At 41.2% G+C, this 21854-nt stretch overlaps 1 protein-coding gene across 2 annotated transcripts in view; it reads left to right on the forward strand.

Moving 5' to 3' along the window:
• The window catches only part of LOC111971173 (myosin light chain kinase family member 4-like), a 66239-nt gene extending 55399 nt beyond the window's left edge, over window positions 1-10840 (forward strand). For both annotated transcript variants that reach the window (XM_023997962.3, XM_070446219.1), the window contains 10 exons: window positions 2011-2116; window positions 3365-3458; window positions 4154-4263; window positions 4553-4694; window positions 6512-6582; window positions 6699-6827; window positions 7117-7269; window positions 7401-7479; window positions 7599-7649; window positions 7768-10840. In XM_023997962.3, coding sequence (XP_023853730.1) covers window positions 2011-2116; window positions 3365-3458; window positions 4154-4263; window positions 4553-4694; window positions 6512-6582; window positions 6699-6827; window positions 7117-7269; window positions 7401-7479; window positions 7599-7649; window positions 7768-7830 — 998 coding nt within the window. In that variant the 3' untranslated portion in view covers window positions 7831-10840. The remainder of the gene's footprint in view (window positions 1-2010; window positions 2117-3364; window positions 3459-4153; window positions 4264-4552; window positions 4695-6511; window positions 6583-6698; window positions 6828-7116; window positions 7270-7400; window positions 7480-7598; window positions 7650-7767) is intronic.
• Window positions 10841-21854: the final 11014 nt, after the last annotated feature.

The raw sequence follows: 21854 nt of genomic DNA on the forward strand, positions 1-21854 counted from the left end.
TTAAAGGACATTTCAATAGCCAATGCTAACTAGTATGCTAGTAGATACAGTTGAAGTCGGAAGTTTACATGCACCTTAGCCAAATACATTTAAACTCAGTTTTTCACAATTCCTGACATTTAATCCTAGTAAAAGTTTCCTGTCTTAGGTCAGTTAGGATCACCACTTTATTTTAAGAATGTGACATGTCATAAATAACAGAATAATAGTAGTGAGAATGATTTATTTCAGCTTCTATTTCTTAAATCATATTCCCAGTTTACTCAATTTAATATTTGGTAGCATTGCCTTTAAATTGTTTAACTTGGGTCAAATGTTTTGGGTAACCCTCCACAAGCTTCCCACAATAAGTTGGGTGAATTTTGGCCCATCCCTCCTGACAGAGCTGGTGTAACTGGGTCAGGTTTGTAGGCCTCCTTGCTTGCACATGCTTTTTCAGATCTACCCACAAATGTTCTATAGGATTGAGGTCAGGGTTTGTGATGGCCACTCCAATACCTTGAGTTTGTTGTCCTTAAGCCATTTTGCCACAACTTTGGAAGTATGCTTGGGGTCATTGTCCATTTGGAAGACCCATTTGCGACCAAGCTTTAACTTCCTGACGGATGTCTTGAGATGTTGCTTCAATATATCCACATAAATTTCCTACCTCATGATACCATCTATTTTGTAAAGTGCCCCTGTCCCTCCTGCAGCAAAGAACCCCCACAACATGATGCTGCCCACCCCCGTGCTTCATGGTTGGGATGGTGTTCTTCGGCTTGCAAGCTTCAACCTTTTTCCTCCAAACATAATGATGGTCATTATGGCCCAACAGTTCTATTTTTGTTTCATCAGACCAGAGGACATTTCTCCAAAAAGTACGATACGGTAGTCTGGCTTTTTTATGGCGGTTTTGGAGCAGTGGCTTCTCCCTTGCTGAGCGTCCTTTCAGGTAATGTGATATAGGACTCATTTAACTGTGGATATAGATACTTTTGTACCTGTTTCCCCCAGCATCTTCACAAGGTCCTTTGCTGTTGTTCTGGGATTGATTTTGGACTTTTCGCACCAAAGTACATTTATCTCTAGGAGACAGAACATGTCTCCTTCCTGAGCGGTATGACGGCTGCATGGTCCCATGGTGTTTATACTTGCGTACTATTGTTTGTACAGACGAACGTGATACCTTCAGGCATTTGGAAATTGCTCCCAAGGATGAACCAGACTGGAGGTCTACAATTTTTTTTCTGAGGTCTTGGCTGATTTCATTTGATTTTCATATGATGTCAAGCAAAGAGGCACTGAGTTTGAAGGTAGGCCTTGAAATACATCCATAGGTACACTTCCAATTGACTCAAATTATGTCAATTAGCCTATCAGAATCTTCTAAAGTCATTACATAATTTTCTGTTTAAAGGCACAGTCAACTTAGTGTATGTAAACTTCTGACCCACTAGAATTGCGATACAGTGAATTATAAGTGAAATAATCTGTCTGTAAACAATTGTTGGAAAAATTACTTGTGTCATGCACAAAGTAGATGTCCTATCCGACTTGCCAAAACTATAGTTTGTTAACAAGAAATTTGTGGAGTGATTGAAAAACGAGTTTTAATGACTCCAACCTAAGTGTATGTAAACTTCAGACTTCAACTGTACCTATAGACTTCCAGACTATGCACTAATGCTAGTTAACAACTTCCTTCAAGCTGCACGCATTAAAATGGTATTAAAATGGTATCCACATTAAAATGGTATCCACGAGTTCATCTGACTCTGGGGAAATAGATTGCCAAAATCCCAAAATATCTCTTTAACACCATGCATGTATGAACTTCACACACATGACACAGCTGGCATATTGGATTATGAAATGCTGGCATTACGCCATATGATCTGTTTGGTTACTAAGAACAGAAAATAATCTATCTTCCGTATGCTCCTCCCTATCCTCACTTCTGTCCCCTCACACCCTTTCTCCCCATGTACATGACATCCCTTATCCCTCTCCTTTCCTCCATCTCTCCAGACTCTAGCCCTCCGCCAGCAGCCCCCTTTGACCACCGCATCGTGACTCCTAAACCTCACCAGGTTACTACCTTCTACGCCATTAACAGAGAGGAGGTCCTAGGAGGGTGAGTTGGGAGGAGAGAGTGAGAGACGGGAAGAGAGAAAGAGAGAGAGAGGATGGCAGGCCCAGGCAGGGGATCCATAATACACTCACAGTTCAATTAGACCCTCAAACACACACTACACTGAAACCCCCAACCTCAGCTCTCATAATATCACAGTCAGGCCATTTATTTGTACTCCACAGTATGTGAAATACCCCCCCCCCAGCTGGAATGAAATCAGGGGAAATCTCACACTTGTGGTGGGGCCAGTTACAGTATTTTCCAGAGCTATTTTAAATGCCCTCTCAATGGCAGATGATTGGACGGCCCAGGGGGCATTTATTACGCAATGACAGAGTGTGTGTGAGTACGCGCACGCAGTGGTAGACAAAGTACCCAATTGTCATTCTTGAGAAAAAGTTAAGATACCTTAATAGATACCTCAAGTAAAAGTGAAAGTCACCAAGTAAACTACTTTAGTAAAAGTATACAATTATTTGGTTTTAAATATACTTAAGTATCAAAAGTAAAAGTGTTTTAGGAAGGAAGGAATTTAAATTCCTTATATGTCAGACATCACAATTTTCTTGTTTTTTAAAATTACGGTTAGCCAGGGGCACTCCAAGACTCAGACATAATTTACAAATGAAGCATTTTTTAAAATAAGCGTTCAAAATGTACTTTTGGGTGTCAGGGGAAATGTATGGAGTAAAAAATACATAATTTTCATTAGGAATGTAGTAAAGTACAAGTAATCAAAAATATAATAGTAAAGTACAGATACCCCACAAAAACAACTTAAGTAGTACTTTAAAGTATTTTTACTTAAGTACTTTACACCACTGTGTGTGTGACAGGGGTCTCTGATGCAACCAGCCAACCAGCCAGTGTTAAAAGCCAGTGTGTGTGTGTATGTGTGTGTGTGTGTGTGTGTGACAGGGGTCTCTGATGCAACCAGCCAGTCAGCCAGTGTTAAACCCAGGCTCTGTATCTGCTGATTACTGTATTACTGCTCTGCACGCTAACACATCTCCCAGATAGCTGCAATAGTGACACATAATTCATATTACTGATTGACGTCATTACAGAGAGAGAGAGTGTGTTTGCCATGCCTACGCCCTACAATGACAACCCCAAAAGCCTGATATAGAAAATAAACATTACTATAAGGTTATTACTGTACTATCCTTAGCCTAGCCTAGACAAAAAGAACAGGGTGTCATCACTGTTTATGAACGTGTTTCTCTGTTTGTGACTTTGGGTTCATAGGGGACGTTTTGGACAAGTCCATAAATGCGTAGAGAAATCTTCTGGACTGAAGCTGGCTGCCAAGATTATCAAAGCCAGGAGCCAGAAAGAGAAGGTAAAGACCTTGATCTAAATATTAGACCTGAAACAGATACTTTAATAGAGGCCTCCCAGGTATACATTTCAGACATTGATAGCATATGTCGTAAAGAATTTGTATGTCCAAAATGACACCCCATTCCCTATCTAGTGCACCACTTTTGATCAGGGCCCTGGTCAAAAGCAATGCTCTACATAGGGAATACAGTGCCATTTGGAAAGAAGCCTTTATATCAGTTGTACAGTGTGTGTCCAATGTCCCCTCCATGAAGATGGAAGGATATTTTATAATAGCACAACGCCATAGAGAATAGAGAAACATTTTTAAATAGATATAGCTTAATCCCCCCCTAATACTCACGGCACATGAGTCAGTCTCTTCTCAGCTTAGTGTGACATGTGAGATGAGATAGCCATCAGATGTCTGTGGCAGTGCATCGCTGAATGGCTACGTTATCATTTCAGATATTCATAAAGTGCAGTTAGCCTACCGAAACCAGGCTCAAAGTCGTAGCTGGCTCAAGTTTCTGTGTGGTACTGTAGGTCTCAAAAACGGACCTCGCTGGGTCTGTCTGTCTGTCTGTCTGTCTGTCTGTCTGTCTGTCTGTCTGTCTGTCTGTCTGTCTGTCTGTCTGTCTGTCTGTCTGTCTGTCTGTCTGTCTGTCTGTCTGTCTATGGATCTAATGTCTAAAGTATTGGCCTGTTTCCCAGGACGTGGTGAAGAATGAGATCCAGGTGATGAACCAACTCAATCACGCCAACCTGATCCAGCTCTACGCTGCCTTCGAGTCACGCCACGACATCATCCTCGTCATGGAATAGTGGGTCTCCCTCTCTCTCTCTCTTATTCTCTGTATATATACAGGTATATATATGTATATATATGTGTGTGTGTGTGTATTCATGAGTTTAAATCTGTGGCCTTTGAAATGTTTGAATCCTTTTGTTCGTAGTGTGATTCTGAAGATTCAATTAAAGTATCTAAAGTGTGTGTATTTCTCCTCTTTGCGCTACACCATATATCACCTGTCTATATTCCTGTGTGTGACGGTATCTCTCTCCGCTCTGCCATCCAGAATGTGTGTGACTGTATTTCTCACCCTTATACAGTGTGGATGGAGGGGAGCTGTTTGACCGGATCATAGACGAGAACTACAACCTGACAGAGCTAGACACGGTGCTGTTCATCAGACAGATCTGTGAGGGATTACAGTACATGCACAAGATGTACATCTTGCATCTAGACCTCAAGGTATATGACCCACTCTCTAAGTCTTCATTTGCCATCCAAATTAAAGCTTAACTTCTTGTTAATTTAGCCATCGTGTCCGATTTCAAAAAGGCTTTACAGCGAAAGCACACCATTCCATTATGTTAGGTCAGCGCCTAGTCACAGAAAAACATACAGCCATTTTCCAGCCAAAGAGAGGAGTCACAAAAAGCAGAAATAGAGATAGAATGAATCACTAACCCTTTTCATGATCTTCATCAGATGGCACTCATAGGACTTCATGTTACACAATACATGTATGTTTTTGTCCGATAAAGTTCTTATTTATATCCAAAAATCTCAGTTTACATTGGCGCGTTATGTTCAGTAATGTTGTGCCTCAAAAACATCCGGCGAATTTGCAGAGAGCCACATCAATTTACAGAAATACTCATCATAAACTTTGATAAAAGATACAAGTGTTATGCATAGAACTAAAGATATACTTCTCCTTAATGTAACCTCTGTGTCAGATTTCAAAAAAGCTTTACGGAAAAAGCACACCATGCAACAATCTGAGTACAGCGCTAAGCCACAAAAACAAGCCAAACAGATACCCGCCTAGTGGAGTCAGTAAAAGTCAGAAATAGCGTTATAAATATTCACTTACCTTTGATGATCTTCATCAGAATGCACTCCCAGGAATCCCAGTTCCACAATAAATGTTAGTTTTGTTCGATAAAGTTAATCTTTATGTCCAAATACCTCCTTTTTGTTAGYGCGTTTAGTTCACCAATCGAAATTCACAAGGCGTGGGCAAGTCCAGACGAAAGTCTAGACGAAAAGTCAAAAACGTTCTATTACAGTTTGTAGAAACATGTCAAACGATGTATAGAATCAATCTTTAGGATGTTTTTATCATAAATCTTCAATAATGTTTCAACCGGACAATTCCTTTGTCTGTAGAAATGAAAAGGAACGCAGCTCGCTCTCACGGCAGCGCGCCTGACTTAGCTCATGGCATTCTGCCAGACCTCTTAGTCAAACAGCTCTTATTCTCTCCCCCTTCACAGTGGAAGCCTGAAACAAGATTCTAAAGACTGTTGCCATCTAGTGGAATCCTTAGGAAGTGCAATATGACCCCATAGACACTGTATATTTGAAAGGCAATAACTTGAAAAACTACAAACCTCAGATTTCCCACTTCCTGGTTGGATTTTTCTCAGCTTTTCGCCTGCCATATGAGTTCTGTTATACTCACAGACATCATTCAAACAGTTTTAGAAACGTCAGAGTGTTTTCTATCCAATCTACTAATAATATGCATATATTAGCTTCTGGGCCTGAGTAGCAGGCAGTTTACTCTGGGCACGCTTTTCATCCAAATGTGAAAATGCTGCCCCCTATCCCAAACAGGTTTATGAGCTTTTTGGACCTAAACTTGGCTCTCCGGTACCGCTTGCCATGCGGTAGCAGAGAGAACAGTCTATGACTTGGGTGACTGGAATCTTTGACAATTTTTGGGGCCTTCCTCTGACACCGCCTAGTATATAGGTTCTGGATGGCAGGAAGCTTGGCCCCAGTGATGTACTGTGATGTACGCACTACCCTCTGTAGCGCCTTGCGGTCGGATGCCGAGCAGTTGCCACACCAGGCGGTGATGTAACCGGTCAGGATTTTCTCGATGGTGCAGCTGTAGACCTTTTTGAGGATCCATCTCTTTCCCATTTTCTCCTCCACCTGTGCACTTCTCCCTATTTATCTCTATTGAAGACCTTGCCTGTATCACCACCTTTCGGTCATTGTCTTAGAATAGCGTAGCTAGTTTCTTTGTCTAACTCTTTTGTGTCCTTTCCTAGCCGGAGAACATTCTGTGTGTGAGCAGAGCTACAAACAAGATCAAAATAATAGACTTTGGGCTTGCAAGAAGGTAAGATACAAATGTCTACCGTATATATGGTGTATTTCTCTGTCTCTCTTCAGGGGCATTCTCTATATGTTCTTAACACTCTTCTCTCCTCATTCCCTCCTCTATCCCTGTCTCAGGTATAAGCCCAGGGAAAAGTTGAGGGTTAATTTTGGAACACCGGAATTTCTAGCTCCGGAAGTCATCAACTATGAATTTGTCTCATTCCCTACAGACATGTGGAGTCTGGGAGTCATCACATACATGCTGTGAGTCCTCATAAACAATGACATTTACGTTCTCACACTCACACACAGTACACAAGCTACCTACCCTAAGATGTGGATGGGTGACATCAAAAATACACTACAGCGACATGGTTTTAATTCAATGTGCTGACACCTAAATAACACTATTCAAAGGAAACAAGCTCCCGCGCAACGGAGCTTGCATGGTATGAATAGTTAACGTTTCAGCCTCCTAGCCTTTGTCAGAGCTTTTGTGATCACTTATCCTCAATGTCATCACTGTGGCTCACCTCTCTCGCTGTGCCTCCAGGCTGACTGGTCTGTCTCCGTTCCTGGGTGACGATGACAACGAGACTCTGAACAACATCCTKGCCTGTCAGTGGAACTTTGAGGAGGAGGAGTTTACAGACATCTCTGAGGAGGCCAAAGACTTCATCGCGCGCCTGCTGATCAAGAGCAATAGGTGAAGGTTACTGTGTGTTACTTTTTGTGTGCTATCTAAGGTTGTATTATTATTCAGTTGTAGAGCTGTGTATCCCTGTGATAGTGTGTGTTTTAATCATGCATGTGTGTGTTTGTCGGTGTGTTCCCTAGTTGGAGGATGAGTGCCTCACAGTCACTRAAACATTCCTGGCTGTCGGACAGTAATCTTCACTACCGCCTGCATCAGAAGGTAAAACACACACACACTGACACTACTTTCCATCCTTGAGATTTGTTTGGTATGATGCATTTAACCCATTTGTATTACAATACACTAACATGGTAAATGCACTGTACATTTTCTCACAGAAAAATAAGTGCCACTCAACGCACCCTCACCCTCCCCGAAAATCTAGACAGGTAAGCCCTCAAAACCACCCAGCCAACCAGCTCACAAACCTTATTGACTTTCCTTTCATCTATATTCACAAATATACTGTAGGTGCCAAACATCAGTCTTTCTTTTCTATTGGTTTAGTCCCCCATCCAGAATGAGTCTCCCCTCCAAAATGACTCCCAAGACCCTGTGGGCCCCTTATGATGACATGGGCAGGTGCCTATTGATGACACTGGGGCCAGGGGCGGGGCCCAACACTGGACCAACACTGCTGTACCTGTATGGCTACTCAATCACTACTCTCTGCGCATCCTCGCATCCTCGCATCCGGTAGCTTTGCACCGCGGCTCGCTATAGCTCTCGCCACAGATGGGAGGGTGTTTAGGGTAACATTTCTACCTCCAACCCCAGCCCCCTCCCACTCTGTTACTCTGGCCACAACATTACCAAAGACACTCAGCTAACAACCCAGCTAACAATGTCCACAGTGGCACGGTGCACCATGCGGTCATTCAGTCCTGCAAGCACAAAAAGAAGGGACCTTGGCCATGACAAGGGAAGAGGGGATTGCAGGTGGGGTGGCCAACAACTGTTTGTTAAACAGCTGAATGTCCCTTATGGGCCAGTGTATTGCTCTCCTAGCTTCAGTTGGGTAACTGAAAGAACCCAGTTGGGACAGAGCTGACATGTGCAGCCCCTGGGCTGAGGTTTAGGAGGAGGGCTTCTAGTCTGAGAGGACATCATGCACAGCCCCTCGGACCCAGTAGGCATCATTCTGCCGAATGAAAGATGAGGCGTGGAGTGAAATAGTGGAGTGCCCATTTTCCCCCAGTAGAAATTGTATCCGGTATTAATGTAGTATTTATCATATTGCAATTAATGTGGTGTAACAGTTACCTAAAACTTGACATTACTTGATAAAGAAAAGTATGTGTTAATGTGATGGCTACCTTCATAATAGTTTTGTGTAATTAATAAAGGTATTTTGCACAGTCACATGTTATAAGCATCATGCCCTGAACTTTAATGGATCACTATCAAATACAAACGGAACACCCATCGTATTATTTATGTACATTTTCAGCATACTGTGGATGTGAAATACCTTATCATAGGTCTAGTTTACCAAGTCTTGTCATAACATTGCTTTTTATTTATTTGAGAGGTTTTGAATTAGAAGTCTGGTGTGGGAGCATTTATTTTCCTGGTATTTTCCTAGCATAGTTAGGAGTGTTTTTTTTCTTCTTTACATTTGACAATACTGTCCATTTCTTCTTTATTTGCCTCATTGAAGTATGTTGTGTTAATTGATTGAAATTGGAAAATTAACAAATTATTCCTTAGTATTTGCTCTTCCCATTGCTGCTAACTTTACTTACTCCTGGCAACACGGGTGTGAATTTACTATAAAACCACCTCTGTGCTTGCATGCTGTTGGCTTGACCTTTGACCCTGCTTTGCTTTGGCCATTTGGAGTAGCCCTCTCACCTTCCATGAAGGCATACACTACCTATATGATTGAATAATTCATGTTTATCACTGAAGTTAGTAGCCACCCACTGGGCACAGATGTCAGTTCAACGTCTAGTTTTGATTTACAATTGGTTCAGTTGTCAACTAACGTGAATTCAATAATTATTTAGGTTAAAAGATTTAGGTTAGAAGTTTGGTGAAAAAAAGATGAAATGCCCTTACGTTGATAACGTAAATCCAATTATACTGAACAAAAATATGAACGCAACATGTAAAGTGTTGGTCCCATGTTTCATGAGCTGAAACAAGGGACATGTCCCCCCCACATTCTGAAATTGCATTTTTGTACCCCCCAGTTTTATCATTGGAATGTGATACAAAACAAGGCAACGATGTGCTTTAGGACCATTTCGGACGCCTCCGAGCGTTCGGGTAGGCTGTTAGGAATGTTTATCCAACTGAAAACAAGTTATAAAATAATAATCATAATTATTGTCCCCCCCCACTTCTAAAACCAAAGTTGCACCCCAGATTATTGCACAGGTGCACCTTGTGCAAGGGACAGTAAAAGGCCACTCTAAAATGTGCAGTTTTGTCACACAACACAATGCCACAGATGTCTCACGTTTTGAGGAAGCGTGCAATTGGCATGCTGAGTGCAGGAATGTCCACCAGAGCTGTTGCCAGAGAACTGAATGTTAATTTCTCTACCATAACCACCTCCAACATCGTTTTAGAGAATTTGGCAGTATGTCCAACCGGCCTCAAAACCGCAGACAAAATGTAACCACAACAGTCCAGGACCTCCACATCTGGCTTCTTCACCTGCAGGATTGTTTGAGAACAGCCACCCAGACAGCTGATGAAACTAAGGAGTATTTCTGTCTTTAATAATGGCCTTTTGTGGGGAAAAAATTATTGTGATTGGCTGGCCTATGCCCTCCCAGGCCCACCCATGGCTGCGCCCCTGCCTAGTCATGTGAAATGCATAGATTAGTGTCTAATTTATTATTTTCAATTAACTTACTTCCCTATATGAACTGTAAATCAGTAAAATTGTTGACATTTTTGCACGTTGCGTTTTATATTTTTGTTCCGCATAGTTTTACATGTTGATTCAACATCATCACATAGATTTTTTGGGGTTGAAATTACGCAGAAACAACGCTGATTCAACCAGTGCCAGTCTATTTGTGCTCTCACACCAACTTCTTGTCACTCATTGTCATGTCAATTATAATTAGCTTGACACTGGCAGCAATGAAGTTGGCAAGAGCACAAACTGATCTGGGACCAGGCTATGAAGTTAGAATTTATGTTCGTGAGTTGTCTTGGTTCCTCAACAGATTTGACTTGAAACGCAAGGCTTAGCGTCCATGAGAAGGGTATATAATAGTATATAAGACCCAGGAGAGAATAAAACACATAAAAGAAGAGTTTATTTATTTATTTGTGTTCTACTGATTACATTTGAAGTGTTTGTGTACTTCTACAGTAGATCTAAATAAAATAAAAATGTGTGTATTATTGCCCTGCTATTCTCAAACTGTGGATAGTGGGTTGATTATTATTTGTTCAGATATTGATTGATTGTCAGATTATTTCTTGGTCAGATGTGCCCTCCATGATATCAAGTTGTTCTCCTTATATCCTTTCAAAGTGGAAAAGCGTTGTGAGTTGTTAAACAATATGTGATTTGTTTTTCTGTGTATGTAGAAAGATAAATAAATACAAATTCTGACATGATTTATTCCTGGTTTTACTCTCCAATGTGAACAATACTTTATTTGACAGTATAAGAAAGTTAATTGAAATAAGTTATGGAAAATCGTGAGGCAGTAGAATCATCCTATTTTCTACAGCAGGGATGGGCAATTTGTGTTTCCCCCACCTTGCGAGCAAAACATTTTAGCATCCACCTTTTAACAGCGGAGATAAAAAATATAGTTTTAGAGTTAATTTTGAAAATTTTGCCATAGGGTTGAGGGTTGTTTACAGTTTTTAGTAAGATATCTGAGTGAGTAAAAAAATCTATGGGGGCCCATGGTTGGTAATTTGACCAAGTTTAGATAGCTGGCCGCTAGACTAATTTACGAATCTAAAAATGTTTTTCTGACATGGGCTATTTGAGTGACTGAAATAACAAGGGAAAAACTGCTGATTCACAACCACATTTCCCCTCTTTTGTAGCCCCGTGGGATCCCTGTTGAACAGGGCTTATTAATCAGTGATAATTAGTAGACTTTTGTTTATGTCTGATACAGGCCACCAGAGAGCAGTATTAGACGGCAACAATCAACCCTCATACTGACTGAGGTGCCCCATATTTCAAGCAGTGCGGCTCATGCTTGATTTGTTTAAGGTCTACATCATATTGCTTTGATAGTCCCTGGTGAATCAACACCATATTTCTTGTATTTTATATCTCTTTTTGAAGACAAGATATAGGCTACAGAAAGACAAGTTGCCTAAATATGGGGAAAACACATGGACCCTATACGTATTCTCTGGATAGTGGGCTATAACAAAAACATTAACACTACTTCTTCAGTGCCTATTTAGATGTACCTTTTTTTATTCACCCCACAGACGTAATCATTGTGAAACGTAAAGTTTCCCAAACTCGGTCCTGGGGCCACTCCTGGGTGCACGTTGCGTTTTTTGCACTAGCACTACACAGCTGGTTCAAATAATCAAGGCTTGATGATAAGCAGGTTATTTGTCACAGCTGTGTAGTGCTAGGGCAAAAAACAAAATGTGCACCCAGGAGTGGCCCCAGGACCGAGTTTGGGAAAACCTGGCCTAAGGGGTAAATGTCTTGGCTGGTCAGACCTGATGCTGGTCCAACAGGACAAAAGTGAGACGGTGGCTAGACTATAACTTTCTATTAGGCCTACAGTACATGGTCCTATACAACAAACCTACTGGTCTACTCTCTGCTTGATGCCTGTGGTGGGCTCATGATTAGACCACAGGACCTGACTTCTTGCCATGTGTGTGCTGCTAGTGCTCCTTGTGCCTTGCCTTCAGGTATTTACCTTAAAACCAGGCCCTGAGCAATGCGGCGGCGGGATATACGTGTCATGCAGAGCAAGATGAAAGCAGCAGGTTCTAGACGTAATTAGGCCCTCCAACTGAGAAGCCAGTATATTCACTTCACTACGCTCACCTGAACAAATAAACCCTGAAGGGATGGCGGTATTGATGGGGGCGTTTTGATCGTGTAGAGAGAGAGAGAGAGAGAGAGAGAGAGAGAGGAAGAGAGAGAGAGAGAGAGAGAGAGAGAGAGAGAGAGAGAGAGAGAGAGAGAGAGAGAGAGAGAGAGAGAGAGAGAGAGAGAGAGAGAAGAAGAGAGAGAGAGAGAGAGAGAGAGAGAGAGAGAGAAGAGAGAGAGAGAGAGAGAAGAGAGAGAGAGAAGAGAGAGAGAGAGAGAGAGAGAGAGAGAGAGAGAGAGAGAGAGAGAGAGAGAGAGAGAGAGAGAGAGAGAGAGAGAGAGAGAGAGAGAGAGTGTATTTGGTAGGTCAAAGAATAGAACAGAGCTGGTCGGTAATTCTGTGGTCAACCAGCAGTGTGAGAGGTTCCATTATGCCTATAGCTAAACTTTGGAATCTGATCTATTTCTACCGACATCAAAAACGAAATCAGTCACCCTTGAAACATAAACAAATGAACTCTAATTGATTTGAATGAAATCTACCTGATGTGCTTATTAATGTATAAGGATTTAGCAGGGATTTAAACACAGCAGCTGCTTCAGGGTGAGAAGAGGACTCGGGAGAAGCCAAAGAAATCACATTTTTACCTCCACTCACATTTAGTTCCAGGGTCTGTAGGACAAAAGAACCACCACTCCTTTCTTTTGTCCTCTGTCCTTTTTTTCTCACTGCCTCCTTCTTTCTCACTGCGTTTCACTCCTGACAGGTAAGGAGAAAACTCACCAAACCGATTGTCGGTTTGGACAGTAGGGGGGCGTTCATTCGCTGTTCATAGGGGGCCTGGCCCGCGCTACCATACCTCCTTGCTTGTCCAAATAAAATAATGAAATATTGATAATTTGACCGAGATGCGCACCGACAGAAAGACGCATCAATCTCAGATAAATCACCCGAGTGAGCGAAACAGCGTCTCCCGTATGTGTAGACCATGTATCTGATGCTGTCTGGACAAAAGGAGTATGGCATGTCATACTTTTTCTGGACATAAAGCATCAGATACATGGGTTACATATGGTAAGACAGAGGGGCGCTGTTTTTCTCCATAGTTTCAGCAAAGAGGAAGAGGCGAATCTAGAGCTCTCACTCTCGCCAAATTCTGTCCTGAATAAGCCCAATGTGTTTCTATGGGCATAATATGCAGACCTAAGCTTGTCACCTGGCTTTGGGACAACGACTCGCATTGTTAGGGTGGAAACAGAAACATCTCGTCATAACATAAGGATCTCTGGTTTCAGACCTTTGCGAATTGGAAAGGAAAGTTGGCGGGTGCACAGCGCACTGTTCGGATTCTGGCTTCCCCTAAAGTAAATTGATGCGCATGTGGTTTCTCAGCCCTGATAAAGTTGAGGGACCGTGTGAGCACCCCAATCTGCTAAATTGATATAATGTTGCAGATAGAAAGGTGCTTAGAGAGATTCATGTGATTGAAAGAACCTGCATTTTCATCAGAATATTGTATACTGTTTTTATTTGTCTGCTTTAGGCCTATGTATTTTACTTAGATGAGGATACTACCTACACGAGACAATAATACTTTAGAGAAAAGAAAACGTTATTATTGAAATGGGTGTTCCATGGAAATGCGCATATAAAAATAATCGTAACTGGCACGCAGATAGGTTGAAATAGTGGGATAAATTGTAAGCTTCCCCAAACGTGAAACTCACTAACTGTCTATGGTGCTATCTGTTTTTACATGTCCTGCAGTGAATATGCGATTCAATGTGTTGTATGGGTTAATAGCAGTAAGCTGTATGTTGAATTTGTACCTTTGAAACAAAGTCAGATTTTCAACGTTATATACAATATCAGAAAAAAAACAATAGGCTGGGCAGCAATGCCTACTGCAGAGTTGATCTTTCTAGAGCTATTCATTTCTCCAGCCAAGGTTTTAACCAAGCCTTGCTTAGCTTTGATATTTGTTACTGACTACTATATAATAATAGTATAATAATAACATTCACTGTTGCTATTGAAGTCATTCCAAAAGGTAGGTTTCACGGACCAAATTAAATGTTACCATACTTTACAAGACAGACAGTGCATTCGGAAAGTATTCAGACCCTTTGGCTTTTTCCACATTTGTTACGTTACAGCCTTATTCTGAAATGTATTCGACTTTTTTTCTTCATCCATCTACACACAATACCCCATAATGACCAGGCAAAAACAGTCATAAAATATGGTGTGCCAAGCTTGTAGCGTTGTTGCCAAGCTTGTTGCAACAAAAAAAATCTACTGTTTTTGCTTTGTCGTTATGGTGTATTGTGTGTAGATCGATGGAAAAAATATATATAAAAAAAATATATGACGTGAATCCATCATATTAGTTATTATTTTTTGTAGACAAACTGGATATTGAATTGTGTTTGGTTGTCAACACAACCAGATGTCAGCATTTGAAGGAGTATCTTCTGCTTGGATAGTTCCGTCTGTGCCACTGACCCAGTCTGGTATGTTGGATTCACATCTCCATCTCAACCAAAAATCTAAGTTAAAGAAAAGGACTAAATCAAATCAAACTTTAATTTCACTTTAAATTAAGTTTTATTTGGTCTTATTTTTTATATTTAGATTGTTGGTTGTGTTGTCAACCAAACACAATTCATTATTACTTGTGTAATACAGTAAATAGCCTAAAATGAAGGCCATCTTGCAAACTAATGTAACAGTATTTATTCAACCTTAAAATTAGTAACACACTCACATTTTGAGGTTACTGTAACTATAACGTCTTCTTATGTAATCATATAAAGTGTGCACGTTCAAGATAGAATGCAACAGTTGCAGGTCTGTGGAGATCTCCACCATTTCTATTATACTATGCACAGAATCTCGAACAGCAGTGATCACTTGCACTAAGTACTTTTAATGTAATCTCAACTGCAATCCAGTTTTTGTTGTGCTATTAGATGAAGTACAGTGATAACATTACGTTGTTGTATAAATACAAAATCTCTGACATTGTTTTCCCATTTGAACTTTGGGCTAGATTGTATCAGATCCGTGCTAACCGACACCCGAATAACGGTTGATTTGATGGTGTCTGAGGTGGAACTGCTTTAGAGAGGCTGCCAGCATTATACCTAATGTAGACATTGGCATTGGCTGCACGGAGTCGTATTAAGAGAAATCCCATGCAGCCTTGTTAACACCATTATCATTATCCCAGAAACCCTAGACCAACTGCAATTTGCATACCGCCCTAACAAATCCACAGATGATGCAATCTCTATTGCACTCCACACTGCCCTTTCCCACCTGGACAAAAATAACATCTACGTGAGAATGTATTCATTGACTACAGCTCAGCGTTCAACACCATAGTACCCTCAAAGCTCATCAATAAACTAAGGGCCCTGGGATTAAACACTGCTCTTTGCAACTGGATCCTGGACTTCCTGACAGGCCGCCGCCAGGTGGTGAGGGTATGTAACAACACATCCGCCACGCTGATCCTCAACACGGGTGCCCCTCGGGGGTGTGTGCACAGTCCCCACCTGTACTCCCTGTTCACCCATGACTGTGTGGCCAAGCACGAATCCAACACCATCATTAAGTTTGCAGATGACACAGCAGTGGGAGGCCTGATCACCGACAACGATGAGACAGCCTAATGGGAGGAGGTCAGAGACCTCAACGTGATCAAGACAAAGGAGAGGATTGTGGACTACAGGAAAAGGTGGGCCTAGCACGCCCCCATTCTCATCGATGGGGCTGTAGTGGAGCAGGTTGAGAGTTTCAAGTTCCTTGGTGTCCACATCGCCAACAAACTGTCATGGTCCAAACACTATGCATAGTTACTCTACCTCTACTTACATGTACATATTACATCAATTACCTCGACTAACCTGTGCCTCCGCACATTGACTCTGTAACGGTACCCCCTGTATATAGCCTCGTTACTATTATTTTATTGTTGCTCTTTAGTTTTTAGATATCCCCCCCAAAATCATTTTTTGCATTTTAATTTTAATTTATTGTTTACAGTTTCATTCAGTAAATACTGTCCTAACGCTTATTTTTTTCTTAAAACTGCATTGTTGGTTAAGGGCTTGTAAGTAAGCATTTCACTGTAGGTTCTACACCTGTTGTATTCGGCACGTGACAAATACAATTTAATTTAATTTTATTTTATTTACAAGTTCGAACAGATGCAATCTACACCACGATTAGGCTGACAGAAATACTCATTATTTAGTTGAATGACTTTCAATTTGAGCGTCATTATTTCTGTATAGCCTACACTTTCTCATTCTGAACTTTTAACACGAGTGGCTGGGATTGGGGCGGGTGTGGCTTTATGGCAATGACAACAGGAGCAGCCGCTCTGATTTGACAGCTGTTACACCTCCGACACCACCAAAGGACCAGCTATGCGGGTGTCGGCTATCGTCTGTTAACTCTTGATCTGATCTAGGCCTTTGTTAAGCTTTTAAATCAAATCAAAGTCAAAGTTTACTGGTTGAAAGCGCAGTGATAACACATGTTGATGACAACAAAACCAAAAATTCAACAAACTTCTCGCTGTCTTTTTGAGTGGGTAAATAAAAAGGTGAAAAATCTAGCAATGTGCCCTTGAGCAAGCCACTTAACCCTCATTTGCTCGAGGGGCACCTTACTACTATGGCTGACCCTGTAAAAGAACACATTTTACTGCACCTATCCGGTGTATGTTACAATAAATATAACATGAAATCTCATTGAGCAACGTCTCTACAAATATGACCCACATTTCCACGATGAAGTGATGTGGCGTGCACAGTGGGATATTACACATTCATGTCAGTACAGCACGTACCTAGTGCTACTCCCCTCTCCTCTCTTCTCTCATCGGCCCTCAGGAGTCTGAGGCTGTAGGGGGCAGGGCTTACTGGATATCTGTGTGACAGCCGCCCAGAACACCCACACCCACCCCCCGGAGCCTCCAGCACTAGTCAGGGGCCCAACGCCAAATTGCTGAGAAACTAAATTTGAGACCAGAGAGAAAAAGAGAGATCCTACCCCCTCACACCACACCACCACCACACACACACACACACACACACACACACACACACACACACACACACACACACACACACACACACACACACACACACACACACACAACACACCACACACACACACACACACCACTCTTTTACTCTGCGATCTTAGAGAGTGGAATCAAACCAGCTGGACTTGCTGGAGCTTAACACAACAAACAGAGCATGGGGATTCTCTCTGAGGAGACAGAAACGAGACCACCACAGAACATGGCGTGCTTGTCACATGTCATTACCAATAGCAGCACCCCTCTATGTAGCATTTTTGACTAGAACTATTTAGATTTTGTCATTAAGTAGCATGAATTGATTGAGCTGAACATTTGAGTATAAGTGGTTAGTTTATCATATGTCTGATATGAGGTGGGTTGTAGGTTTTTAGCAGCTGAGGGCGTTAGGAGGATCTGCCTGAAGACTTGGGTGGCCAACACAGCTACAAACAACAAACAAACACACACACACCACACACACACACACACACACCACCACACACACACACACACACACACACACAACACACACACACACACACACACACACACACACACACACACACACCACACACACACACACACACACACACCACACACACACACACACACACACACACACCACACACAACACACAAGGGTGTAGGGGTGTTAAGGGCTTCTCTCCTCTTCTTCTACACAGCAAGACACATACACAGTGAGACTCACATACCAACAGACATACAATGAAACACACACAGTGAGGCTCACATACCTAGCCACACACAGTGAGACACACACAGGCAGGAAGTGAGATGAAAAGATCAAACCACAGGAAAAATGAATGGCTCTAAGCTTTTCCCTTTTGATCGGAAAGGGTGGATGGACAGCCTCTGTGGTTCTCAGGACCCCAGGCAGGTGGTTTTTATTTGGAAGGCCAATGAGACGGTATTTACATTTAGGTGTAATGGAATTGTATCGGTCATCATGCTGTGCAATGCACTCGGGGAAGTCAGAGTAAGCGCTTTCATAATAGTACCGACAGACTGAGGTTGCATCCTGCATACTGTTGCACCCTATTCCCTATGTGGTGCACTACTTTTGACCAGAACAGTGCACTAAATAGGTTCATCATTTTGGACACAGACTGAGACACCGACTAACTGTGGGAATAGATGTTTTCAGACAAGGTCACATTTTACTGAGATTAATAAAGGAATATGATATTTGCTCAGTGTATTTGATTGCCTCATAAGGTATTTTCTGTCACCCCAAATGTTCCAATTAAATAGGAAACGTACCAGGTAGAACACAAAACTAGCAGGCTCCAGACCTTATAGGATAATAGATGAATGCGCCTGCCCCAGAGGCACCAATTTCTCACATTTTGGAGTGCTTTGGAGATCATTCCACATGTGAGGTGCAAAAAGAATTAAAGCAGATCTACCTAACTCAGTGTCAATGGAAGGGGTCTCCAGAGTTAGCCTTCCCTGTGATAAGGTCTGGTGACTCGTATGTCTGCAATTGAACAATTAAGTAAGGTATGAGGGAAGTTTGCACAAGAGGGAATTATAAACAAAAAGAGAACACTGCGTTGATCTACAAGTCTTAAGTGAGGGCCATCCTACTTTCTGATACAGAATGAGGTGATGTAACCTATCGCCTGCATTTAGTGGGGTGGTAAGGAATTCAGGTAGATATTTCAAGTATACACTGCAAGCAAAGTGTGTGAGTAGTAGATACGTCTCTCTGACATACTGTAAGACATGTGCTGATACTTTTTTTGCAACCCCCAATTTGCATCACTTCTGTAGAATCCCGTATTCAGGTAATAAGGTTCCATTTGGAATGCAGAAATGGTCTCATGGGATTAGTCTGTGCTGCAAAATAAATGTCCCTACGAGGAGGATAACGATGTTGGTTGTTGATCGTTGCTAGACAGCCATGTTCAAGTCTTGCCATAGATTTTCAAGCCGATGTAAGTCAACTAGGCCACTCAGGAACATTGAATGTTGTCTTGGTAAGCAACTCCAGTGCATATTTGGCATTGTGTTTTAGCAGTGGTGTAAAAATACTTCCAAGTACTACTTAAGTAGTTTTTGGGGGTATCTGTACTTTACATTTATATATTTGACTACTTTTACTTTTACTTCACTACATTCCTAAAGATAATAAATGTACTTTTTACTCCATGTATTTTCCCTGACACCCAAAAGTACTCGTTACATTTTGAATGCTTAGCAGGACAGGAAAATGGTCCAATTCAAGCACTTATCAAGAGAACATCCCTGGTTATCCCTACTGCCTCTGATCTGGTGGACTCATTAACACAAATGCTTTGTAAATTGGTGTTGGAGCGTGCCCCTAGCTATCTGCAAATAAAAAAATAACAAAACAATTGTAACGTCTGGCTTGCTTAATAGAAGGAATTTTAAATTATTTATACTTTTACATTTGATATTTTAGCAATTACATTCACTTTTGATACTTAAGTATATTTAAAACCAAATACTTTTAGACTTTTACTCAAGTAGTATTTTGCTGGGTGACTTTCACATTTACTTGAGTCATTTTCTATTATAGTATCTTTACTTTTACTCAAGCATGACAGTTGTGTACTTTTTCCACCACTGTGTTGTAGGTTATTGACCTGCGGAATGTGAATGTGTCTCCCAGTGTCTGTTGGAAAGCAGATTGAACCAGGTTTTCATCTATGATTTTGCCTGTGCTTAGCTCTATTCCGTCTCTTTTTATATAAAAAAAACCTCCCTAGTCCTTGCCGATGACAAGCATACTCATGATGCAGCCACCATCATGCTTGAAAATAGGACGAGTGGTACTCAGTGATGTGTTCTGTTTTCCCCGAACATAACACTTTGTACTCAGGACATAAAGTTAATTTCTTTGCCACATTTTTTGCAGTTTACTTTAGTGCCTTATTACAACAGGATGCATGTTTTGGAATATGTTATTCTGTGCAGGCCTCCTTCTTTTCACTCTGTCAATTAGTATTGTGGAGTAACTACAATTTTGTTGATCCATCCTCAGTTATCTGAGCCATTAAACTCTGATACTGAAAGTCACCATTGGCCTCATGGTGAAATCCCTGAGCGGCTTCCTTCCTCTCTGATAACTGAGTTAGGAAGGATGCCTGTAACTTTGTTGCGACTTGGTATATTTATACCTCATCCAAAGTGGAATTAATAACTTCACCATGCTCAAAGGAATATTTCATGTCATCTTTCTTTACTTTTAAGCATCTGCTAATAGGTGCCCTTCTTTGCGAGGCATTGGAAAACCTGGGCTTTGTGGTTGAATCTGTACTTGAAATTCACTGCTTGACTGAGGGATCTTACAGATAATTGTATGTGTGGGGGTACAGAGATGATGTAGTCGTTCAAAAATTATGTTAAACACTATTATTGCACACAGAGTGAGTCCATGAAACTTAGTGTGTGACTTGTTAAGCAAATGTATACTCCTGTAACACTCATCGTTGGAATAAGAAGAGATGTCGGACCAATACGCAGTGTAGTAAGTGTCCATATTCGGTTTATTAACTGAACACTAAGAAATACAAAACGAACACGAAACAGTCCCGTATGGTGATAACACAGACACAGGATACAACCACCCACAAAACACAAATGAAAAACAGGCTACCTTAATATGGCTCCCAATCAGAGACAACGACTGACACCTGCCTCTGATTGAGAACCATACTAGGCCAAACACATAGAAACAGACAACCTAGACATACAACATAGAATGCCCACCCACATCACACCCTGACCAAACAAAACATAGAAACATACAAAGCAATCTATGGTCAGGGCGTGACAACTCCTGAACTTATTTAGGCTTGCCATAACAAAGGGGTAGAAAAGGCCCAACTTATTTACTGCAGACATTTCAGATTTTCCTTTTTAATTAATTTGTAAACATTTTAAAAGCATAATTACATTTTGACATTATGAGGTATTGTGTGTAGGCCAGTGACACAAAAGCTCAATTTAATCAATTTTAAATGTAGGCTGTAACACAACAACATGTGGAAAAAGTCAAGGGTTGTAAATACTTTCTGAAGGCACTGTATATTTCACATTCAGTGCTTGATAAGAAGCCTGTATATTTCACATTCAGTGCTTGATAAGAAGCCTGTATATTTCACATTCAGTGCATATACAGCTTCTTCATCATGCACTGAATGTGAAATATACAGGCTTCTTATCAAGCACTGAATGTAAATATACAGGCTTCTTATCAGCACTGAATGTGAAATATACAGGCTTCTTATCAAGCACTGAATGTGAAATATACAGGCTTTCTTATCAAGCACTGAATGTGAAATATACAGGCTTCTTATCAAGCACTGAAATGTGAAATATACAGGCTTCTTATCAAGCACTGAATGTGGAAATATACAGGCTTCTTATCAAGCACTGAATGTGAAAATACAGGCTTCTTATCAAGCACTGAATGTGAAATATACAGGCTTCTTATCAAGCACTGAATGTGAAATA

This window comes from Salvelinus sp. IW2-2015, linkage group LG13 (genome assembly GCF_002910315.2).
Source record: "Salvelinus sp. IW2-2015 linkage group LG13, ASM291031v2, whole genome shotgun sequence".
Classification (NCBI taxonomy): Eukaryota; Metazoa; Chordata; class Actinopteri; order Salmoniformes; family Salmonidae; genus Salvelinus; species Salvelinus sp. IW2-2015.